The sequence below is a fragment of the Synchiropus splendidus genome, chromosome 5, assembly GCF_027744825.2.
Source record: "Synchiropus splendidus isolate RoL2022-P1 chromosome 5, RoL_Sspl_1.0, whole genome shotgun sequence".
Classification (NCBI taxonomy): Eukaryota; Metazoa; Chordata; class Actinopteri; order Syngnathiformes; family Callionymidae; genus Synchiropus; species Synchiropus splendidus.
The window spans coordinates 4,546,215-4,566,822 of NC_071338.1; the positions used below are offsets into that span (position 1 = coordinate 4,546,215).

Here is a 20,608-nt window from a genome sequence, read left to right on the forward strand (position 1 = left end):
TAACCCTTTTTGTTTTCCACTTGTGACAGATTTTAGAAACCAGCACTGAAATGTCCTCATCTGACAATGTTTGAGAATATTAGCTCATCCACACAACAACCATTTTTCAAGCGTCAGCTTCAGCAAGTACTTTGGTGGTATCAGAACTAAAGATGCAGAGCACGTCTAATCCCAAACCTGACCAGGTCTATAATTAAGGCAGTTATATAATTAAGCAAGCATGTTGGTTTTGTGCCATTGTTTTCCAATGAGTTCACACTGTCTTTAATAGCAACAACCACATTTGAGCTTTCACTTGTCAATATAATCATTGCTCCTCATGTTCCAACCTGCCTGCACTCTCTCTCCACTCCCCCTCCTGTGACCTGTCAATCACTCTACATGGCTGACCCCAAATACTTGAACTCATCTTTTTCCCCTCAGTGCAGTAGTTCCTGCAACTGATCTGCTTCTCCTGACTTATCTCATTCCTTCTCATTTTATAGCACGGATTGCACTGCCGAGGACCAGAGTGCCAAACTACTGTAGTTAGCTGTCAATACCAAAATCGCGGTAATTGGAGAACATACATCCATATCTTCATTTTTTTTCCCTATTGAGTATTCAAGTGTAGCTTTTATTTCACTTTTTGCCATCTCTGTTGTCATTTAAATAACTCAGTACTGGCTCTCCTTGAATTACATGAGCACACTCCCTTTACTCTCCCCACTCTCCCTGCCTTCCAGTCTCTCTTGTAAATAGGAGCAAGCATGTGTTCAATGTGCTTGAACCTTTGTAGTCAATGTGAAGAGCAGTGAAATGTCACGTTCCAGAATGCCACCCTTTCACTTCCTTCTGTGTCCTACCCAGGTGGAGAGGATTGTCCAATATAAAATTATCAGGCTGGGATTTGCAGGTTAAAGATGCTTAAAGCAGGGGTTTAATGTCATGACGTCACATTAATTAGCCGCTACTTTGATCCTTTCAGCCTCTTAGCCTCGGTAGATCCTGTTCTGCTCTTTGAGGAACACTGTAACCATCAATGACTCCTTCAAGGACCGTGTTCTAGGATGCTGCTACTCTGCCATCAGAGCCAATAGCCTACCAACCAAACTTGCTTTTTCATCCGCCCTGGGTGATGCTTCTGGGATAAAGGCTTGAAAACCATCTGTTCACCATGGCAGACAAAGATAGCGTGGAAAAATACCTGGAGAACAACCCCCAATTTGCCAAAGAATACTTCGATAAGAAGGTCCGTGCGGAGGTGCTGACAGCAGCCTTTTCGACTCAGGTTGAGGTCAAAGACACCGCTTCGTTCAAGGATGTCAACTCCGTACAGGAAGCAGCCATTATTTTTGAGTTGGTCCAGGAGTTGCAGAAACAAGGAAACATGGAGCAGTCTATCCACAAAGTCTTACAGCGGTTGACATTGATTTTACAAGCGGACAGGGCTGGCTACTACCTTTGCCGGTCAAGAAATGGGACTGCAGAGCTTTCTACCAACATCTTTGACGTAACCCCAACATCCAAGTTTGAGAGTAACTTGGTTCACCCACAAAGTGAAATTGTTATACCACTTGAAATGGGCATTGTTGGTTTGACTGCATCGTCCAAAAAGCCACAAAATGTTCCCGATGTCACTCAGGTGAGAACAGCCAAAAAAGCGATGCAATGCCGGTGTGTTTCATTCTAGAGTTGATTGTTTAGAAAACATAATTTATCCTGACCAATATCTGAGCTGGAGATGGCATTATTTATTTGTGTCTTTATTTGAATGAAAAATATTCACCTTGCACTGCTGAAAAGAAGATAGGCAGAGAAGTGGACTTCATTCATCGAAATATTTATTTATTTTGCAGAATAAGAAGTTTTGCGACTTTGTGGACAGGCAAACTGGATACAAGACCAAATGCATGCTCACTTTTCCGTTGGTGGCGGATAAAGAATGTCTCGGAGTTGTCACAGTATTAAATAAGATAGGAGCCAATAGTTTTACTCCCGAGGATGAAGCAGTAAGTATGACTCTTCTCGTGCCATTGTCAGCTACGCAAGCCTGACTATGAATGTGTGGTGGTGTCGTCTTTTTTCTCACCTGTTAGCTTTTATACCATTAGAAGTGAAAGATATCTAGTGCACCTGAATTCACTGTTTTGCAGCACAAAAACAGTTACACTACGTTGACGCCGTTGATATAACTCCCTTTCATTTAGCGACTCAATCACAGGTGTGTTTTTCTTGTGTGCAGGCTGAGAAATCACTCCATAACACAGTCTTGCATCAAATACGTTTTCAAAATGTTTTGTTATTGATGCACCAATGTGCCAATATATTGCTACAATTTCAGATAAAGAGATGGAGAACAAAAAACATGTTTTAGCATGCTAATGGAGCTTCACTCTGTTTTATTCAAAGCTCTTCCATAAATACATGAACTTTGCTCAAGTCATTGCCCTGCAGCATCACACGGCCTACATGTTCAACGTGGAGTCACGAAGGAGTCAGGTAACAGCTGCTATAACCTTCCGTTGCTAAATCACTTGAAGTGTGATTTCCACACATTTGCGTCCACAAGAAAGCTGTTGACAAATAACATTGTTCCAGGTTCTACTTTGGTCAGCTAGTAAAGTCTTTGAAGAATTGACAGACATAGAGCGGCAGTTCCACAAAGCCCTTTACACTGTGAGGACCTATCTGAACTGTGACAGGTACTCAGTTGGACTTTTGGACATGACCAAAGAGAAGGTTTGTTCATAACCTAAGGTCTGACCTGACCTCGGTGGGCCGCTGCACTCTAATATGCTTCTATGATACAGGAATTCTACGATGAATGGCCAGTAAAACTGGGGGATGTTGAACCGTACAAAGGACCAAAAACTCCAGATGGAAGGGTAAACAATATCAATGTCATTCAAATTTTTGGCCTCTATTTCTCTTTAAGGTTCAATAAAACTACATTTATGACTCTGTGTTTTTATCAAGGAAGTCAACTTTTACAAAATCATTGATTACCTGCTTGAAGGCAAAGAGGAAATCAAAGTCATACCGTGAGCAGCATTTACTTCCCGGTTGAACAAAACCTAGAGACAGTTTTTTCCCTTCATTGTTCATCTAGAAAGCTCAGTAGAACACACTCCCTTTCCCTGTTTGCAGTAATTACTGTGTTCTCTCAGGGCTCCACCTGCAGACCACTGGGCCCTTGTTAGTGGACTTCCAACTTATGTGGCAGAGAACGGCTTTGTAAGTCCCCACAAACTTGGCACCAGCATCACTGAAATATGATGTCATGCTTATCTTGTGGGAATAATGAGTTGTTAATGTTACTGTTTGCAGATTTGCAACATGATGAATGTGGCAGCTGATGAATACTTCACATTCCAGGTAGAGTGCTCCAGTGTGCCTCACTACTGAGCACTGCTGAGTTGATTCAGTAACAGTAGTAGTATTAATGTTGGCAAAATGGGGTTTCATTTCAGAAAGAGGCAGTGGATGAGACAGGATTTGTTATCAAAAATGTCCTGTCACTACCCATCGTCAACAAAAAAGAGGAAATCGTGGGCATTGCCACATTCTTCAACAGGAAAGATGGCAAGCCTTTTGATGAATACGATGAACAGATCACTGAGGTCAGCAATGCATACGTTGTTCAAAGTGTTTTGATATGAAAGCTATGCTAGATGTTTCACTGAGGTGTGTATTGTGTATCTATCTATCTATCTATCTATATATATATCTATATATATGACGTCATTCACGTCATATATATAGATATATATATATATATGACGTGAATGATGTTTTGTGATATAATATGTGCTATATATACTAACATGTGCTGCAGGCTTTAACACAGTTCCTTGGCTGGTCTGTACTGAACTGCGACACCTATGACAAGCTTAATCGCATGGAATACAGGAAAGACATTGCCCAGGAGATGCTTATGTACCAGACAAGATGCACCAATGATGAGATGCAGTCCATTTTGGTCAGTATTTCCCCATCAGCACGTCTCAATAGCATGTCATTGAACTGCCAGGCTTTTCGTCAAGATGCATCTCATAACGGAGTCTTTTATCAACTCTTTGTTCTTCTCCTCATTTCCTCATCAGAACACTAAGGAGAAGTTTGATGCCGATCCTGAGGACTGCGATCAGAAGGAAATGTACAAGCTTTTGGTAAGTTTCCATCCACCTTAAAAGTACTACAGTGTGACTAAATTGAATTATCATATCTACCTAATCTTGTTTTTCCAGCGAGGAACCTGCCCACCAGCTGATAACGTTGCAGGAGAAAATCTGTACTCATTTGCATTCAGTGATTTTCCTTCTTCAGAATTTGAACTCATCAAGGCAGGCATTCGCATGTTCTTTGAGCTTGGTGTGGTGGAAAAGTTCAAAGTTCCTGCAGAGGTATGGAAGGCCACGCTACAATGAATTCATGTAAAACACTGTTAGCAAAAAGACAAACTGGGGTATATAGAAAACGTGGGACTGGTCAGTATAAGTCACTGTTCTCTACCTTTTTAAAGCCACGACACACTCCGATGATTGAAAAAATCCCAAAGCACACCACCAAAGGAACCTCAGAAAAATGTCTCTAGAAAGGGGTGGGCCATATGGCAAAAAATACATCATGATTTATTTATTTTAAATTCATTAAAATTTAAATCTATTTTGCATGATTTTATTGTCATGGGGAATTTTCAGACAAATTTGAGCGGCATCTTTGCTGTGAGTGTGTGTATGTCTGTGTGTGTGCAGCTTAGCAGCAAGTGATGGACCAGTTGCGTCAACATAGATCTTAGTGTATAGAAAGAATGAGACAGAATCCATGTGGTCTACTCACAATGGTAGCTCACCAATGCATTCTAATTGTTCATGATTTGATGTCACCATATCGCCCACCTCTACCTCCAAACAAAGTGGGTGAAACTGGATCATTTCCTACAGCACACCAGTTGATGGTATAAATGGGTTTTGTTTTTGGACTGGGGCAATGTTCTTTTCCTGGATTATTTGTTTTTCTTAACACGGACACCCACTGGATTGCTGGACTGGACTGCTGATTTGAACTTTGTCACTTCTCGCTGAAGACCTTACATTTTGCAAGATGACTTTATTGATGGTGTTTCTCTCTCTCTCTCTCTCTGGAAACCCTCATCCAGACTCTGACCAGATGGATGTACACAGTAAGGAAGGGTTATCGTTCTATCACCTACCACAACTGGAGACATGGCTTCAACGTAGGCCACACAATGTTTTGTCTGCTGCAGGTAATCCATCTTGTCGTTGATGCCCAGGAACACTTGATAATATTGCTCAGTTAGGATAACCAACGCTGAAAGAAAACCCTCAGGCCAGATGTCAGTCGGTAAAATTAGATTGTTATTCCTGATGTGATCATTCTGAGCGGTGTGTGTGTTTAAGCATATCTAGCCTGGCGAGGACCAACTTTAGGATAAACACCTTCTTGTGGCCCTTTTACCGGACCCCACAAGGTTAAGCCTCAGTCTTCAAAAAAAGAAGCTCATTGTAATTGGGTTTCAGTTTGGTTTTTGCCCTGGTTAAGCTTAGCCATTTGTTTCGGACGGTTAGGTTCAGGGTGAGAGGCTGGGGAATTCACTATGGCAATAAGAGGTCCCCACAACGACGGTCTGACAAACCAGTGTGTTGTGTGTGTATGTGTGTTTAAGCATATCTATCATAGTGCAGTCCAATTTTGGGGAAAAGCCCTTTTGCCGGTCACCACAAGGTTAAGCCTCAATTTGAGAATGAGGGTTTCAAAATGACCTGGCGTTGCGCTCTCGTGAGTTTAATTGTGTGCATTCATTCACAGAGAAGGCAAAGGCCAGTGCTGATGTCACTAATCTGAACACAAAATCTTTTTGTTTCAACAGACTGGAAAGTTGAGGAAGTACTACTCTGATCTAGATGCCTTCGCCATGGTTGCGGCTGCATTCTGCCATGACATCGACCACAGAGGAACAAACAACCTCTACCAGACAAAGCAAGTGAAAACAACATGGAGGCTTTTCATGTCCATTAGAGTCTCTTAAACCAAGATAAAGCCACATAGCACATGTCCTATTATAGGGTAATTAAATCCTATATTTATGACAAAAAAAGAAACACACTGAATCTCAACCACTAGTTGCTAGGCAACATTAACTTGAATGAATGAATGTTTATTTCAATTTCCTGTAAAACATTGCTGATGACGCATGACAATTTATATGACAATTGTACAACTATTATCACATGGCTTCTTAATTGCTGCACCGCATACAATTCAGTCAATAGTTCATCTTACATGATACAGAGAATGAAGCAGATTTCACTGATAATTTGTCTGATAGAGTCAGATTTTTGTGCACGTCAGTGTGTGTATTAGTTTTTTGAGTGTGTTGTGTGTTTCAGTCCTTTTGTGTGTTGCTAACCTTCAGTTACTTTGAATCGTTTTTTTTTGTGCACATTTAAGCTCTATTAAGGTCTTTTTTTCATTCTATTGGCTTGTTCTCTTATTATTATTTTTTTCAATATTTTTATTCATTTATATAAGCCACAATAATAATCATATAAATGCACATACACGTTGAAGATCTCGGCTGTCTGACAAAAGACCCAACTATTATTTATATAACCTATTAACCTAAAACCCAGCGTGGATAAAAAGAGGAAAAAAAAAAAAGAAAATAGAAAATTAAAATAAAATAAAATAAAAAAATAATCAAAAAACAAAAACAGTAAATAATCATTTGTTTACTTCACGTAAAAATGTCCGTCTTGTACATATAGTTGCATGTAACAAGCATCAAGTTGCAAAGGGTAAGAGGATCTCTTAACATCAGTCCACATTAGTCTAGATTTCCATGTTTGAGATATTCAAGAAATGAACCCCAGATCCCTTTGAAAACACTTTCCTTCCCTTTGATCAAAAAAGACATCTTTTCCATGGCAACACAGGAGCTCAGTTCAGCCAACCAGTTTTGAATACTTGGAGGATTTACACATTTCCACTTCAGTGCGATCATGCGCTTCGCTTCCGAAAAACAAAGATCCATACATATCCGTTGACATTTGGTATAGTTATTTCCTGCAGGATAAATACCTAATAAAAACATTTTAGCATCAAATTTGATTTGTGTACATAGGATCTGAAGAGATCCTATGTACACAAATCAAATTTTTAAATTAAAAATTAATTAAATTAAATTAAAAAAAAATTAAATTAAATTAAATTAATTAATTAAATTCAAATCAAAGTCTTACATTTAACATCAAACCAGAAGTTATTAATGTAAGCACATTGCCAGACACAATGAAAAGTTCTCTCATTTAATGTTTTTAAATCCTCTCCACTGTTGATAAAACGTGTCATCTGCAAAAAAAAAGCAACATGATTAATTTGTTCTGAAGCCTCACAGATATCATTAATGTGTAGCATGAACCATGTGGATCCCAGAACTGAGCCTCGACGCACTCCACATTTTATCTCTCTCTGTCTTGATTTAACATTATCTACCTCCATGTAGTCTTTTGAGATCAGCAGTTCATGCTTGATAGTGTTGAATGCTTTTTTTTTTTTTTAAAGCACATTCATATTGCAATCGTATACCGTTTTTGGTCAGTTGCTGCCGTTATGTCATCTGTTACACTCATCAATGCCGTGGCAGTGGATCTCCTGCTCCTGATTCCAAACTGTCTATCATTCTGTGATTGTTTTTGTTTTTGAATAATGTGTCTAAACATTTGAAAAAAACATTTTTTTCTTATATATGTCTCATATATATACATATGAACATGTATAGTCCTTTGACACCATTTTTTTTTAATGAAAAATCTAAATTTACTCAGGTAGTTCAAGGTCCAGTTTTGGATTGATGCCACAGTTGCTACTATTAGCCTATGTTTCCCGTCAGTCTTCTAAATCAACATGTGGTTTGACACCAGGAGTGCAGCTCCACTGGCCAAACTACATGGCTCATCGATCATGGAAAGGCACCATTTGGAGTACAGTAAAACACTGATGGCTCAGGAGGTATGAGGCTGCATCATGCTTTGGACAGGTGCTTTATGGGAAAACCTCATTATTCACTGTTGTTTCCAACAGAGCTTGAACATCTTCTGCAACCTTCAGAAGCGCCAGTTTGAGAACGTGCAGCACCTGTTTGATGTTTGCATCATCGCCACAGACCTGGCCCTCTACTTCAAGTGTGTGACACTCTGTCCCTCTGCCCCTACTCATTTTGCATTTTAGAAGCTGATGACCATCTTAATACTGCCTGGCTGCTGTTCATTTTGCTAAGCTCTCTTTCTCTCTGGTCATACAGAAAGAGGACTATGTTCCAAAACATAGTCAACGCCACTGAGCCCATGACAGATGAGAAGGAGGCCACTGCCTATGTTTCAAATAACTCAATCAGAAAGGAGATTGTTATGTGGGTGTCTTCTGCATGCTTTATTCAAATATAACCACTGCCTGAGCCCAGAGCAACAACCTCAAAAATAGCAATGTGGCTAACATTTGCTTTCCTTTTCCTCCAGGGCAATGATGATGACAGGCTGTGACCTGTCAGCTATCACTAAACCGTGGGAGGTTCAGAGCAAGGTGGGTCCAGGATTTTCATCTCCTTCATCTTTGTGTCCCCTTCACAAAGTATGCCTTATCTAATGAGTGCTTTCTTAAAGCTGGTCTGGTGAGTGGGGTGGGAGGAATGGTGGGGTGAAATGGGGACAAATAGATCACATGTTATTCTATTATTATTGCTGTTGTTATTATTGTTATTATTACCTTCCACAGGTAGCTCTGATGGTTGCTGCTGAATTCTGGGAGCAAGGAGATTTGGAGCGATCGGTTTTGGACCAACAACCAATTGTAAGTGGAGCAATACATCATCTGCTTTTCAATCACTCTTCCCAGAAAAGGAACTTAAAATATTTTGATGACTCTTTTTCAGCCCATGATGGACAGGAACTGTTCTGAGCAGCTGCCCAAGATGCAATGTGGTTTCATTGACTTTGTGTGTTCATTTGTTTACAAGGTAAGGGCTTAAAGTAGCTTCCTAGAATATGTGAGGACAACTTGCCATGCCATGGAAGGGACAAATATGGCTTCATGTACTGCAGTTCCATGGGTTAACACACTAGTCCTCATTTGGACTGCTCTAGTCTGGTTCTAATGGTATTGTACCAGATCTGGTCATTCAAGGATGCTGGAGAGACGTGATAACAAGAAAGCCTGCACAGGCACCAGTGATCAGAATGTCTCTGACAGACTGCCATTCAACAACTGCACATAGTGTAACAGGCTCAAAAAAACACTTGCATAGCATGTATTTATGATTATACACATCATAATCACTCAATCTTTCTCACTGCAGGTGAACAGTGGGTTACATTACCAGTTTTCTTGGAAGCAAATGTGAACTTTGTATGAACCTAAAGTAGAAATCCTTTAATTTGCATTTGGTGATGTGCACACTTGTGAAGGTTTTTATTTGCAATGTTCTTTGTGCTGCAGGAGTTTGCCAGATTCCACAAAGAGATCCAGCCCATGTTTGATGGCCTGAACAACAACAGGTCACACTGGAATGAGCTGGCTGAGGTGTACAACGCCAAGATGAAAGCCATTGAAGACGAGAAGAAGAAGTTGGAAGAAGAGGAAGCCAGGAAAGGTATGTGAGATACCTTCAAAGGGGAGAACATCAGTTCTTTAACCCTCATGTTTGTTTTGACAGCTGGTGATGGAGGAAAATCCAAAACATGTACAGTTTCTTAACTTCTATTCCCGGTTTGGACAAGTGGTAAGAGATATTCCGGGCGACTTCAGCATGGTGAAAAGAGCCATATTCATTTTTGGATATTTTTGTAAAAAGCAGAAGTTAGCAGCTTTATTTATCATAAATTCAAATTAGGATTTTGACTAGCCCACTACTACTTGCCAGTTTGTAGACAAAATGGACCCACCCTCCAAAATACGGTTATCCTAAATGTTCTTGAGAAACCAGAGGGAGTTGGCAAAATGTGTGGCTCTAGCAGAAATATGTATGCAGTTTCATGACCTCCCATAGCATAGAGGACGTATTTGCACGCACTCGTGAACTGTTGAGAAGAATACTTCTGAAGTCTGTTTGACGTTGCATGGTGCATGTTGCTGCTTGTATTGGCAGTATGATGAACAGCAGAGTGAATGATCAGAACAGAATATTTGACAGAAAAATTGTATAACATAGCCATTTTAATTTTGGGTAAGAAAAAAAGTTATGAAGGTAATTGTTTAGAAAACAAAAAGCTGAGGCAATATCAGGGGTAAGAAGATGTTACACTTTAAACAGGCTTGTAATGTCCAGCTTTTAAGAACAATACAGTATGTATTGTATTTATTTTGTACATTCATGTATAACAAAACTGGATTTCTTTTTCAAATGTGAAATAGTTTCTAAACAACACTGTATTCAGTCCTTGTTGGGAAATGTTTGACAGCCTGAAGTGAATGACCAGCAGAAAGTTGATGATATTAGAGCGAAATAGGTGTAGATTTTACCTCCCCCTCTCAAATCTGAGGGGAATGATGGGTCACCTAACCGGAAGACGGTATTTTTGGAGAAATGTACCTGTTCGCTTCTGGGCAACGGCTTAAGGATCACTCTCAACTCGGCAGCCCAGACATCACTTACGTCATCGCCAGCCACAAAGGGCATCAATCAAGGGAACCTAATCTTTCTAAGGAAGCTTAGGGACTACATGGAACCCTTTCGTTGTGAACTTGGGAGACTATTGAAATCCTTCAAAGACATTTGTTTAATACATGCTCCTCTTTCACACAGCGGTCCCTGTCACTCTCTGTAACTTTCCATGTGAACACAGTATGTTACCCCACTGCAGTCAGTTTAATGTGAAAAAAAAACAAACAAACCCAAAACTGTATGTCATCGCATGTGTGCTGGCAAATAAAAATGAGTGATCTATACAGTGTTTTTTTTTCCCTGCAAACTGACACAGAAGTACAAAGGTGTGAATTGATCTCTTCTTCACGCACACATCACGGTCCAACAGACGAACTTTGAGCTTAGTTGCATCAACATTCAGTCTTAGTGTATTATCGTGCCAGGATCTTAAAGTCTCCAAAGCTGGATGAGCCATCAGGGAAAGCGGATCAGTGGATTGATTCTGATCCCAGCGCAGTACAACAGCGTCAGGCTGAGTTCAGCATCCATGCTTCTGCTTGGCAAGCAGAATCCTGCACATAGCCCTTGATTTCCTGCAAACATGAGGCACTTCATGGTGTCTCTTGCTGCTTGCTGAACGCAACAAATGCGCAAAAACTGTTCTGGATGGGGGTTTTTTTTCAGTCTGGAACTGTTCCACCTCCTGATGGAAAGCAGTGATTTCATGAAATTTTACTCTTGACATTGGGTTCCCCTCCCTCATGCAGGGAAATGTTATTGGTGATGAAAAAAGACAAGTTAGCCTGAGTGGCTTCAGTGACTGCATCCCAGCTTCGCACAGGTCATTCTAGAGCGGCTCAACATAATTCAGAAATTGTCATGATTAATCTGTTCAATCTGTTGGAAGATAGTCACATTTGGTTTACATTTGGTTTACATTCTTATAACTAGCCGTTTCAGACACACTAGCATGACAAAAGGAGAGCACCTTGTTATGCCTATGACATGGCTTCTCTGTGTGATCTGGAAGAAGTTGAAGCAAGAAACAAGGTGCTTTTCACAGTTTCTGAGTCCCACATGAAGATAAAATTGGATCAATCAAAGGCTGTGTTTCTGCCATCGTTGCTGTTCAGAAAGTAAAACAAGACACATCATCTCACATGCGCTGCACACAGAGGGATAAATGTCTATATTTGAACTACGTTCCTTCCACTTGAATTCTGTGGATTTGCCTCAAGGTGAAAGCTTATGCATGATGTGTGGTAATTAACAATATACAATAATCAAGGAGGAAAAAAAAAAAAAAAAAACCAACCAAACATGGTGAGGACATGCTGCACTGCATCATGTTTCCTCAAAAGAAACAATGCTTCCAACATTTAGTCCCAAGCCCCATTGTCCAAGACATTGAACTTGACAATAAAACAAATCACACTCAGAATCTCTTCTCCTGTTAAGACTCCAGACACAGTATAGTGAAGGTTATTGTGGGTCTTCTTGTTTAAGCCATAGACTAATCTCACAGGAATCTCACGCACTTTGCCTCTTGGTGAACGGAAATCAAGGCTCGGCTGTCCTAGGTCAGAGGGACACTGAGCGCTAATCCTTCTTCTATTTTCTCTCTGGCATTGCTAATTTCGCTCCACTTATCACTTGTGCATGCCACCTCCCCATCTAAACGCCACACATGGCAGGAACAACATCAAAGTCGTGTTTGGTGATCATTAGGTCTTCATGAAGTCTGTAATCCAAGACTCCTGTTTCTAAAGTGTCATGACTCCGATTATTTAGGTTGACCAGGGCATAAACGAACAAGGTGAGGACACAATCACATTAGACTCTCAGCACATTTGGGAAGCAGTATGGTGACACAAAGTGAAAACATTCATTTTGTTTTGGTGTTAACATGTTAACAACAGCTCATATGTTGAGACAGACAATTCAGTGCGTCCCCCACACATCAATGTAATAATGTGGTTTGCTGATCTTGCGTCCTCAGAGTGTTCCTCATGCTGACAGGCGTCTCCCGTGTAAGTCAAAGGAAAAGGTCCTCAAAGTACTGATCAAATTCCTCATTCCTGAGCGCACAGAGAACAGAGAAATATAATTTATTATTCATAACCAACTGTATACTAGCTGGTCTCAGAAGCATCAAGCAAACACACAGGGTGTAAAAGAAGCCTCACCTGGACTTCTCCTCCAGCACAGGGGCTGGTCCTCGCCAGTGATCAGACTCTGATTGGCCCTCCTGCTCCTGATCCTCAGAAGCCTTAGAGTCTAATGAGGCAGAGACAAAATCGATAAGTGGCTGCATGGAATGCAATCATTTAAACACACTGAAAAAAAATATTGTAGGTGAAGAGAAGGTTTCCTTGTTCCAGCATCCACTACAAGAACATACTACTCGAACATAAATGTTAGACTCCATGTGTGGTTAGTAACTATATATATATATATATATATATATATATATATATATATATATATATATATATATAAATAAAACCACACATGGAGTGAAACAACAATACACACACACACAACACACACACAAATGTAGTCACCTTTATTTGCTTTATTTGATAGGTCAGAACTGCAGGAGGAGGAGTGATCTGCAAAGGTTTTACAGTAAACACAACATTCAGTCAAAAGTGTCAAGATGAAATAAGACACCAACAATGAAAATAAGGAAACAAACCTCGCTTGTGCTTGCATTCTTGTCTGTTGGTGTCGGAGGATGACATTCTTCTTTTCTTCCTCTCCAAAACCTCTTTGTCCTCCTGACGGAGGTTTTTGGTCGTTTTGGCCTCTCTCCTCCTGAGAACGGAGAGCAGCTGTGATTATCATAAACAATAAGACAATAAACATCTCTCTTCTGATGGTGTGCAGCTTACTTGTGATGGTAGTTGAGTTTAAAAGAGCATTCTGGACACAGCCCTGGAATGTAAATGAAGCAAAGCTTTTATGGATTTACATGGCAATTCAGAGATTTCAGACAAAATTTGGACATCAGGGTAGAAGTACCTTGCCATTTGCTACAAGGTACCTAGGCACGCCCTCCTACACCAGGTCCAATGAATACTTTCATAAACATAATTTATTAAATCCATTAAAGCGCAGAAAATTCATCGTGAAATTCAATGTGGCCTTACAGGTGCTTCATGTTGTATAGCCTTTAACACTTTTGCTTGGGAGCCCAGTGTTTCATCCCATGCTGGTGGGAGGGCAGCATCCCGTCTGCCCACGGACTATTTAAAAGGAGGTCAAAGTGTCTGCCTGCAACCCGTCAAAAGTCGATGAGCTCATTATGACTACTTGGTCTTCTAGCCGTAATCTTTGAAAGGGGATTCCCGCAATATGACACCGAAAGGAGGATTATTATGAGTCAGACATTAAACCAATCCTCTTGCAAGTCAAGTTGAACAGAATAATGAAAGAAAATGGGAAGAAAAACGTACTGAGTTTCACCAAAGCATTTCTCTTCTCGCCCTGTTCCACATAGCCGAAATTCACCTCCCAGCTTTTGAGGCCTTCCTCCTTTGCGCAGTGCTTGTTTCCGCATTGAAACTGACCTGGATCAAGAAAGAACAGACAATGACTATCCAATTACTGTATCAATGTAAATGTTATGCAAAGCACAAAAATGCATTGCTAAGGAGAAAAAAAAAAATAAGGTCAAAGACATTAATTACTGCCTCACATTGAATTCAGCCGTTAAGCCCAGCAAATGAGACATGAGCTGATATAATGAGGACAATAACACTAACAGAAGTTGCTGTCCTCAAATAGAACTGGCCCTCTCAGAGTTTTCACAAATGTGAGCCATGAACACAGCACGTTTCTATGTCTACGATGATTGTAAAGGTAAATGAGTTCCTGCTGGAAAGGCTCACGCAGCTGAAAGAAATCACGGGATCTCCATGCTGTTTGTTTGGCAGCTGAGGGGCACCCCGACACATCAGGAGAGCTACACGTGAGTAAAGTTAAATAAGCCAGGTAAAAGAGACTACCATCTTCCTACGTCATTGGCACTTAAATCCACAAGTAAGCAGCCTAAGATCTAGATAGAATGAAGGCACAACAGGTGCGGGCATGATTACCATTCACTGGATGATGTCACAACGCAGTGTTAGGAGCCAGAGCTAGTCTTGTCTAAGAAGTGCAAGATTGTCACAGTGGAATCCCTTTATGCGACATCCAAGTAAAAACAAATAAATAACTGGCCACTGACAAGACCTGCAAAACTACTGATCAAGGGTTATCTATTGGGTACAATTAAATGGGAATAAAATGGTACAGTAAAAATCTGCTGTGCTCACCTATCCACTACTACTCCTACTGTTTTAACTGTGTATTCTTAAATGGCGAGACTGCTCAAAGAAAATTGTCAAATTGTTGTCCACTGGAGAAAAAAGGTAATGATTGAGTAATATCTACAGGGGGGCAAAATCCTCTTTTTCAGTGAACAGCAATTTCTGTCGGCACCACCAAAAGTTACAAACACCACATGCTCATTGACCATTATGTCTTACAGCTCAAGAAATAAAGACCTACAAAAGACTCCATTGCTTTGATAAACTGGTTGTTCCATGGCTAAACAACAACCGCATTTAAATCGGTGTGAAATGTCCCTTAGGAAAAAAAAAACCTCTGAATTGACTTGTGTTTGTCACCGCCTAGTGGAAAGAAATATAAGAAAGTAGAAGAAAGAAGAAAAGGAATCGTTACAATTCTTAACAGAGAAATAACTAAAAACTGTACCAGTACATATGGACCCATAATAATAATAAGCACTGCACTGCATGGATCCGCCTGGGAATAATTTATGGGCTCACAATGCAACCTGCTACCTTGGGGATCCTTCAATCCTGCACCGATCATGAGTGTAGAAAAGAATAATGTTTATGATGTACAGCATTTCAAATGCACTCTTTAGGTAGAAACTTATCACAAGTTGGTTAATTATATCACAACATAATGAAACGCTCAGGAATGAGATGTGCCTCTCTCAAGGTAGGTGAGCTACTCCGGGAACCCTCTGCATACTACCGCAGCTGGCCCCTCCTCCATTTGCTGGTACACCACCTAGACCTGATACTGCGTTTGGCTCCAGCTGCGTTGGCTCTAGGAGCTAAGCAGAAATCAGTGTACTTGCAAAGTGAGTGAATGTCAGTGAATTTTACTACATTAGTTGGAAACAATAGTAGTTTAGTTTGAGAACTTTGTTTCACATTCCTAAGCAATGTTGTCATTGTCCAGCAGGTTGGTCAGTCTCACCCAGACTAGATAAAAACACCAGTACATCAATCGGTATAAACGTGAATACAAAATGTCCAGTTTTCAAAGGCTGCCATCGTAAATCTGCAGAATAGTTGACTGTTCAGATTTAGTTTTCTCCAGTCTTGTGGTTTTAGAGTTCATACCATATTATATAAAGTTGAAAATTCCAGCATGATTTACTTTACTTTTCTTTCTTTTCTTACTTTTTGTTTTTGGTATCTGGCAAGTAAGTGCTCAGGTATATTCAAACCAGTATGCCCTGCATGAGTTCTTGATAGCACCGAGGCTATGCACTTTTAAATATCTGATGTTCAATGCAGAAAACAACAAACATAAGGCTTAATTAATTTCTGTACCTAAACCGTACATGCTATAACATATGCAATGAATAAGCCACAATTTCAGTTCTTGTACAAAAAATATGTCCACATACCTTTCCCAGAAACCACCTCCTTTTCGCTCCGCCAACGAAATCCGAACTGTGGTAAAACAATTTTTTTGTATTCATTATATAAATCTGTAGCCATGCATCATTTCAAAATAAATTTCCAATTCCATTGCCCTCCATATAAATACTTGGTTATGAGCATAATAACGGGAAGAGGTAGGAAAGTAGAATCAATAAGCAGGACTGGATAAAGTGTTTTCCAGTGGCGGCCAGCACACTACACGGCTAGAGTATTGCGTATGTGACATAGCAAGAAAGTTTGCAAGAACACCGTCGAAAGTGTGTGCTAAACCAGTGCGCACAGGCTTGCTCCGCGGGGGATGGGGATTGGCAATAGGATGGGGACACAGACCAATAATCTCATATGTGCAAAGTGGAAAAGAAATGGACTCATTCAACTTGAAATCTGCCCACTGCAAGAGAATCAAGGTAACCCCCTACACCTACGTCGTTCAATGCGACCCAGGATTTTCATTCATTGTGAAAGGGGATCAGACATAGTCATCCAATAACAATGGGAGACACTGGTGGAGGGCATACCTCCATACACCTACCTTGTTTTCCTTGTATTTGCTGAGGTCAGCTATGCAGTATTCTTTAAACAGCTTGTCATAATACTTTTTGGCCAATTCTTTCTCCCTGGGGAAAAGGGGGAGCATTCACTGGACTGTGAGGTAGTCTGTTAACGCATTGCCTGCATTGTTATACTATTGAGAGCCACCGGTTAGACCTCGGGCAACAACTTGATTCTGGCAAGATAGTATCTCCGCCATGGTGGCATGTCTGTTAGCACAACAAAAAAAACAGTACAACAGAATGAAATTTGCAGTAAATGTTCTGAACCACCATCTGAACCCACAAATACTTTGAGGCATTTGTTAGTCTCTAAGTAAAGAGAGCAGATACACTTTCCACTTAGCCTATGCTCTGTGCTGTGTGAGCAACACTGCCACCTGTAGTCTAAGCTCACTGCCAGCAATGACATTAGAAAAGTGAAAATAATCTTATTAAGAATAAGATACCATAACTATAATAATGAGAAAGAGAAAATTTGAAAATGCATTTCTTATGTACAAAAAATAAACAAGAAAAAAGACCAAGTCATGTCCTCTTCATCCTCGTCCCTCCAGAGAAAACGATGATTCTCAAGCAAAATATCCAGGTCGTTTTTATCATTGCCCCTGGGTAAAAAAAATAAATAAATAAATAAAGACATCAATTTAAGATTACAATGCTAAACAGTTAACAGTATAACGGGGTCAAGAAACTTACACAGAGCGTCTAAAGTCACTCATCTGGCCTCCATAATACAGTATGTAGTCACCAACAAACTTTTTATGTCTTTCGAACTGTTGCTGATTAAGGAGCACTTTTGATTATGAACCATGTAAATTACAGCATATTGTGAAAAACTCGTCCATGCTTTTATTACTTCACGGATGGACTAATGCAACATGCTTTATTATGGGGTTAGCCAGACCCCGCCCGCATCGGTTATGTTTTTATTAGTCTATTTATTATACATAGTCTATATATTATATATAGCCTATGTAGTATTTTAATTTTTTGTTTTTTTCCAAGTATTCTGGTTGACGATATGATCAGAAAGGCACAACAACTTATAGGGTGTGTTATTTATATTAGCCCTACAACTGAGTGGAAGCTACTAATGTAGACCAAGCTGTGGTGATCCACCCAGAGAAAAACACTGCTGTTTCACCATCTACTCTATGGTTGTCCTGTATCAATCAAGTGACTTGTGCAGGGCAGCACCTGGAGCAAGTGAAGCCTTGAATTTGTGTGACACACACTGAGTGTGACAGATCCATTGAACAGCAACTAGTGTATGATATGCTACACTACCAAATATCTGTGAGGGTATATGTTTCACTAATTTTCATAGCATTGTCATTTTGAATTAAACTCAACGACGGAACACTTAGTGGTTCCCTTATTGGAGACACTTAGTGAAGTGCCAAGTTGGTTAATAACCACTGACTAGTATAAACAGTTGCATCAGCAGTACAGGCAATTTTGGTGCATGTCAGGAGAGTAAAATGACAATGAGATGCACAATGGGTCCCTCATTTGAGAAAGGATACTGCATTCATTGATATCAAGTGGGCTCTTCTGTTCCGGGCCTCCTCCCTGCAAAACAGGATAAGAGAAAAATTACGGTTTATGTATTGAAATGAACGTACTTATCTTACCTATCCAGCTCATCAGAATGGAAACTCTGATGAGTCACCTGAGAATGTGGATTGTGGCGAAATGGTTTCTGGAGGATCTCATCAGGTTTCCTGAAGAATAGTAAAGCACAACTGCAGTGTATTGCTTTTTTTGCCTCTTTAAAACATGAAAGACAGATGACAAAATTTAAAATGTTCAGGCCACAACAATAAAATTGGTAGTTTTACCGTTTATGACCTTTATGCAAGGTCTCTCCATGTAAATCCTCATCACTGAAATCAGAGTCATAGCCACCAGCAGCTCCGTGCACCTAGACCAGGTGTTTGGTCAAAAAAAAAAAGAAAAGAAAAACTTCAGTTGGAGGGAATGGGGAAGCAGTGGAGTGCAGTGAATCAAAATAAATACTGAATATTGTATTTGCATTTGTGATAGGGCTGGACAATTATAGCAAAAATGATAATGGCGATTATTTTGATTCAAATCATAATCACAATTATTCAAGGATATAAGGTTTTCATGTCATTGAACTTTCAAACTTTATTGAACAATAATACAATAAGACAATGTGCAAATTATTAATAATAATTTAACAGTTATATTAAACCCTCATCATGTAGGTTCAATGTTTCTCTCGAGAAACTCCAATCTGCATGGCCTGGGTTTGGAGATCAGTGGAGACGAGAAAATATTTGAAGTTGAGCAGGCACTTGGGATGCATAGATTCGTCTGCGGTTCTGATGTTGAAAGATGTGAATTCACATTACAAGCTTGACTTTTGGTCATTTTTCATGAGATCATGAGAGAAGTCACTCCTTTGATGATAAAACTCCAAACTATATGTGAGCGCTCTCCCTGCGTCTCTGCAGCGTGATGAATGACATGGAGCGCTTGATTTCATCGCCACTGTCTCACTGCCGTTGTGACTCAGAACGCTGGATGAGCGTCTGCCAATCGGATGTTCTGACGCTGAATGCTGCCGTTCCATTGTACAGATGACCCAGTCTGTAGCTCACAGTGGCTAATATTAGCACGCCGTGTAAACAGACGCTGATAGGAAGAGCCTCGATCTCGAGAGGCTCTTCACTGTGCTTTACAGAGCAGGAAGAGCCTCGATCTCGAGAGGCTCTTCACTGTGCTTTACAGAGCAGCTTCCCACAGCGCTATTTTCACGTTGACGAAGCGTGGTGCAGCGTTTGGGTGCATCGGGACAGAATGAGAGAATCTGGGGAGACGGGTGTCCGGCTACATAATCGTTTCATGACGATTATCACGTTTTCATGATCGGAGGAAGACATAATCGTAATTTAAAAAATCGATTAATTGACCAGCCTTAACTTGTGATGGATTCAGCATGTTTCGCATTGAATGTGCTATCCACGAACTAAATGTCTGAATTTATTGTAGGACGGCAATATCCGAGTTGTCAGAGTTCTCTAGTGAACTGGCCAACCTTTATAGAAGAGGTTAATTGTACTTAAGACATGTTTGCGAAAATTCCTTTCATCCTTTACGCCACCATTCATAGGTCAGAATATTTTCATACTTAATATCCCTCCTCACGGGAGGACAACCAAGTATATGCCGGGCAACTAAGCACAGGTCCAGGCGAAAAATACACAGTAAACTAATTCACATGCATCCGATTCAGTTCATGTCACACACATGGACTTACTTTAGCTAGATTCTCCATTTGTCTGCTACGACAACGTCAACATCCAAAACAAGTACGTTTTCTTCTTTTTGTTATGAGTGTATGCATATTGGCTGTAGGTCTCTTTACTGCCATCTGGCGGAACGGTGTGTAATACAGATTTATTTATTTTAATTGCAAAAAAATGGAAGATACTACAAGCCCCTTACAATGTCAAATCGCGGTACATGTATATATAGATGGACATGTATAATACAGAGATGAGGGTTATGAAGAACCACGTTACACGTAAGCACGTAAAAGCGCATGCGCATACATTTGGCTTGGATAATCGCGCCTGCGTACGGGTTTGTATACGGCGTGTATATGTACGGATGGTGTTCCTGGACTCCAGCTC

General features: G+C 40.3%; 2 protein-coding genes across 3 annotated transcripts; one reads left to right on the top strand and one right to left on the bottom strand.

Moving 5' to 3' along the window:
- Positions 1 to 1,000: 1,000 nt before the first annotated feature.
- pde6c (phosphodiesterase 6C, cGMP-specific, cone, alpha prime) lies at positions 1,001 to 10,953 on the top strand. 2 transcript variants are annotated; one of them, XM_053864756.1, is made up of 22 exons: positions 1,001 to 1,624; positions 1,839 to 1,991; positions 2,392 to 2,481; positions 2,581 to 2,721; positions 2,793 to 2,867; positions 2,959 to 3,023; positions 3,150 to 3,216; positions 3,310 to 3,357; positions 3,453 to 3,602; positions 3,818 to 3,961; positions 4,086 to 4,151; positions 4,230 to 4,385; positions 5,141 to 5,248; positions 5,873 to 5,982; positions 7,926 to 8,013; positions 8,086 to 8,186; positions 8,306 to 8,413; positions 8,520 to 8,583; positions 8,776 to 8,850; positions 8,933 to 9,016; positions 9,496 to 9,649; positions 9,713 to 10,952. In XM_053864756.1, the coding sequence occupies exons 1-22, from the start codon at positions 1,157 to 1,159 to the stop codon at positions 9,751 to 9,753; spliced, it is 2,556 nt and encodes an 851-aa protein (XP_053720731.1). In that variant the 5' UTR covers positions 1,001 to 1,156; the 3' UTR covers positions 9,754 to 10,952. The 2 variants fall into 2 exon arrangements, with proteins under 2 accessions (XP_053720731.1, XP_053720732.1); XM_053864757.1 differs by lacking the exon at positions 1,839 to 1,991 and having other exon boundaries at positions 9,713 to 10,953.
- fra10ac1 (FRA10A associated CGG repeat 1) lies at positions 10,618 to 20,315 on the bottom strand. Its single transcript, XM_053864759.1, has 14 exons — positions 20,233 to 20,315; positions 18,788 to 18,870; positions 18,581 to 18,670; positions 18,473 to 18,518; positions 17,643 to 17,719; positions 17,468 to 17,551; positions 16,925 to 17,009; positions 16,356 to 16,401; positions 14,101 to 14,214; positions 13,537 to 13,579; positions 13,341 to 13,459; positions 13,207 to 13,254; positions 12,829 to 12,919; positions 10,618 to 12,720 (listed from the first exon to the last, which is right to left on the bottom strand). The coding sequence occupies exons 1-14, from the start codon at positions 20,248 to 20,250 to the stop codon at positions 12,678 to 12,680; spliced, it is 987 nt and encodes a 328-aa protein (XP_053720734.1). The 5' UTR covers positions 20,251 to 20,315; the 3' UTR covers positions 10,618 to 12,677.
- Positions 20,316 to 20,608: the final 293 nt, after the last annotated feature.

What these genes read in the sequence shown, in the direction of transcription:
- pde6c (XM_053864756.1), top strand. Translation starts at nt 1,157, where the DNA reads ATGGCAGACAAAGATAGCGTGGAAAAATACCTGGAGAACAACCCCCAA. An exon ending in AAACACTGATGGCTCAGGAG is followed by an intron (nt 8,014 to 8,085) that starts GTATGAGGCTGC and finishes TGTTTCCAACAG; the next exon opens with AGCTTGAACATCTTCTGCAA. An exon ending in AGAAGAGGAAGCCAGGAAAG is followed by an intron (nt 9,650 to 9,712) that starts GTATGTGAGATA and finishes TTGTTTTGACAG; the next exon opens with CTGGTGATGGAGGAAAATCC.
- fra10ac1 (XM_053864759.1), bottom strand. An exon ending in AGTGACTTTAGACGCTCTGT is followed by an intron (nt 17,552 to 17,642) that starts GTAAGTTTCTTG and finishes TTTTTTACCCAG; the next exon opens with GGGCAATGATAAAAACGACC. An exon ending in ATCAAATAAAGCAAATAAAG is followed by an intron (nt 12,920 to 13,206) that starts GTGACTACATTT and finishes CTGCCTCATTAG; the next exon opens with ACTCTAAGGCTTCTGAGGAT.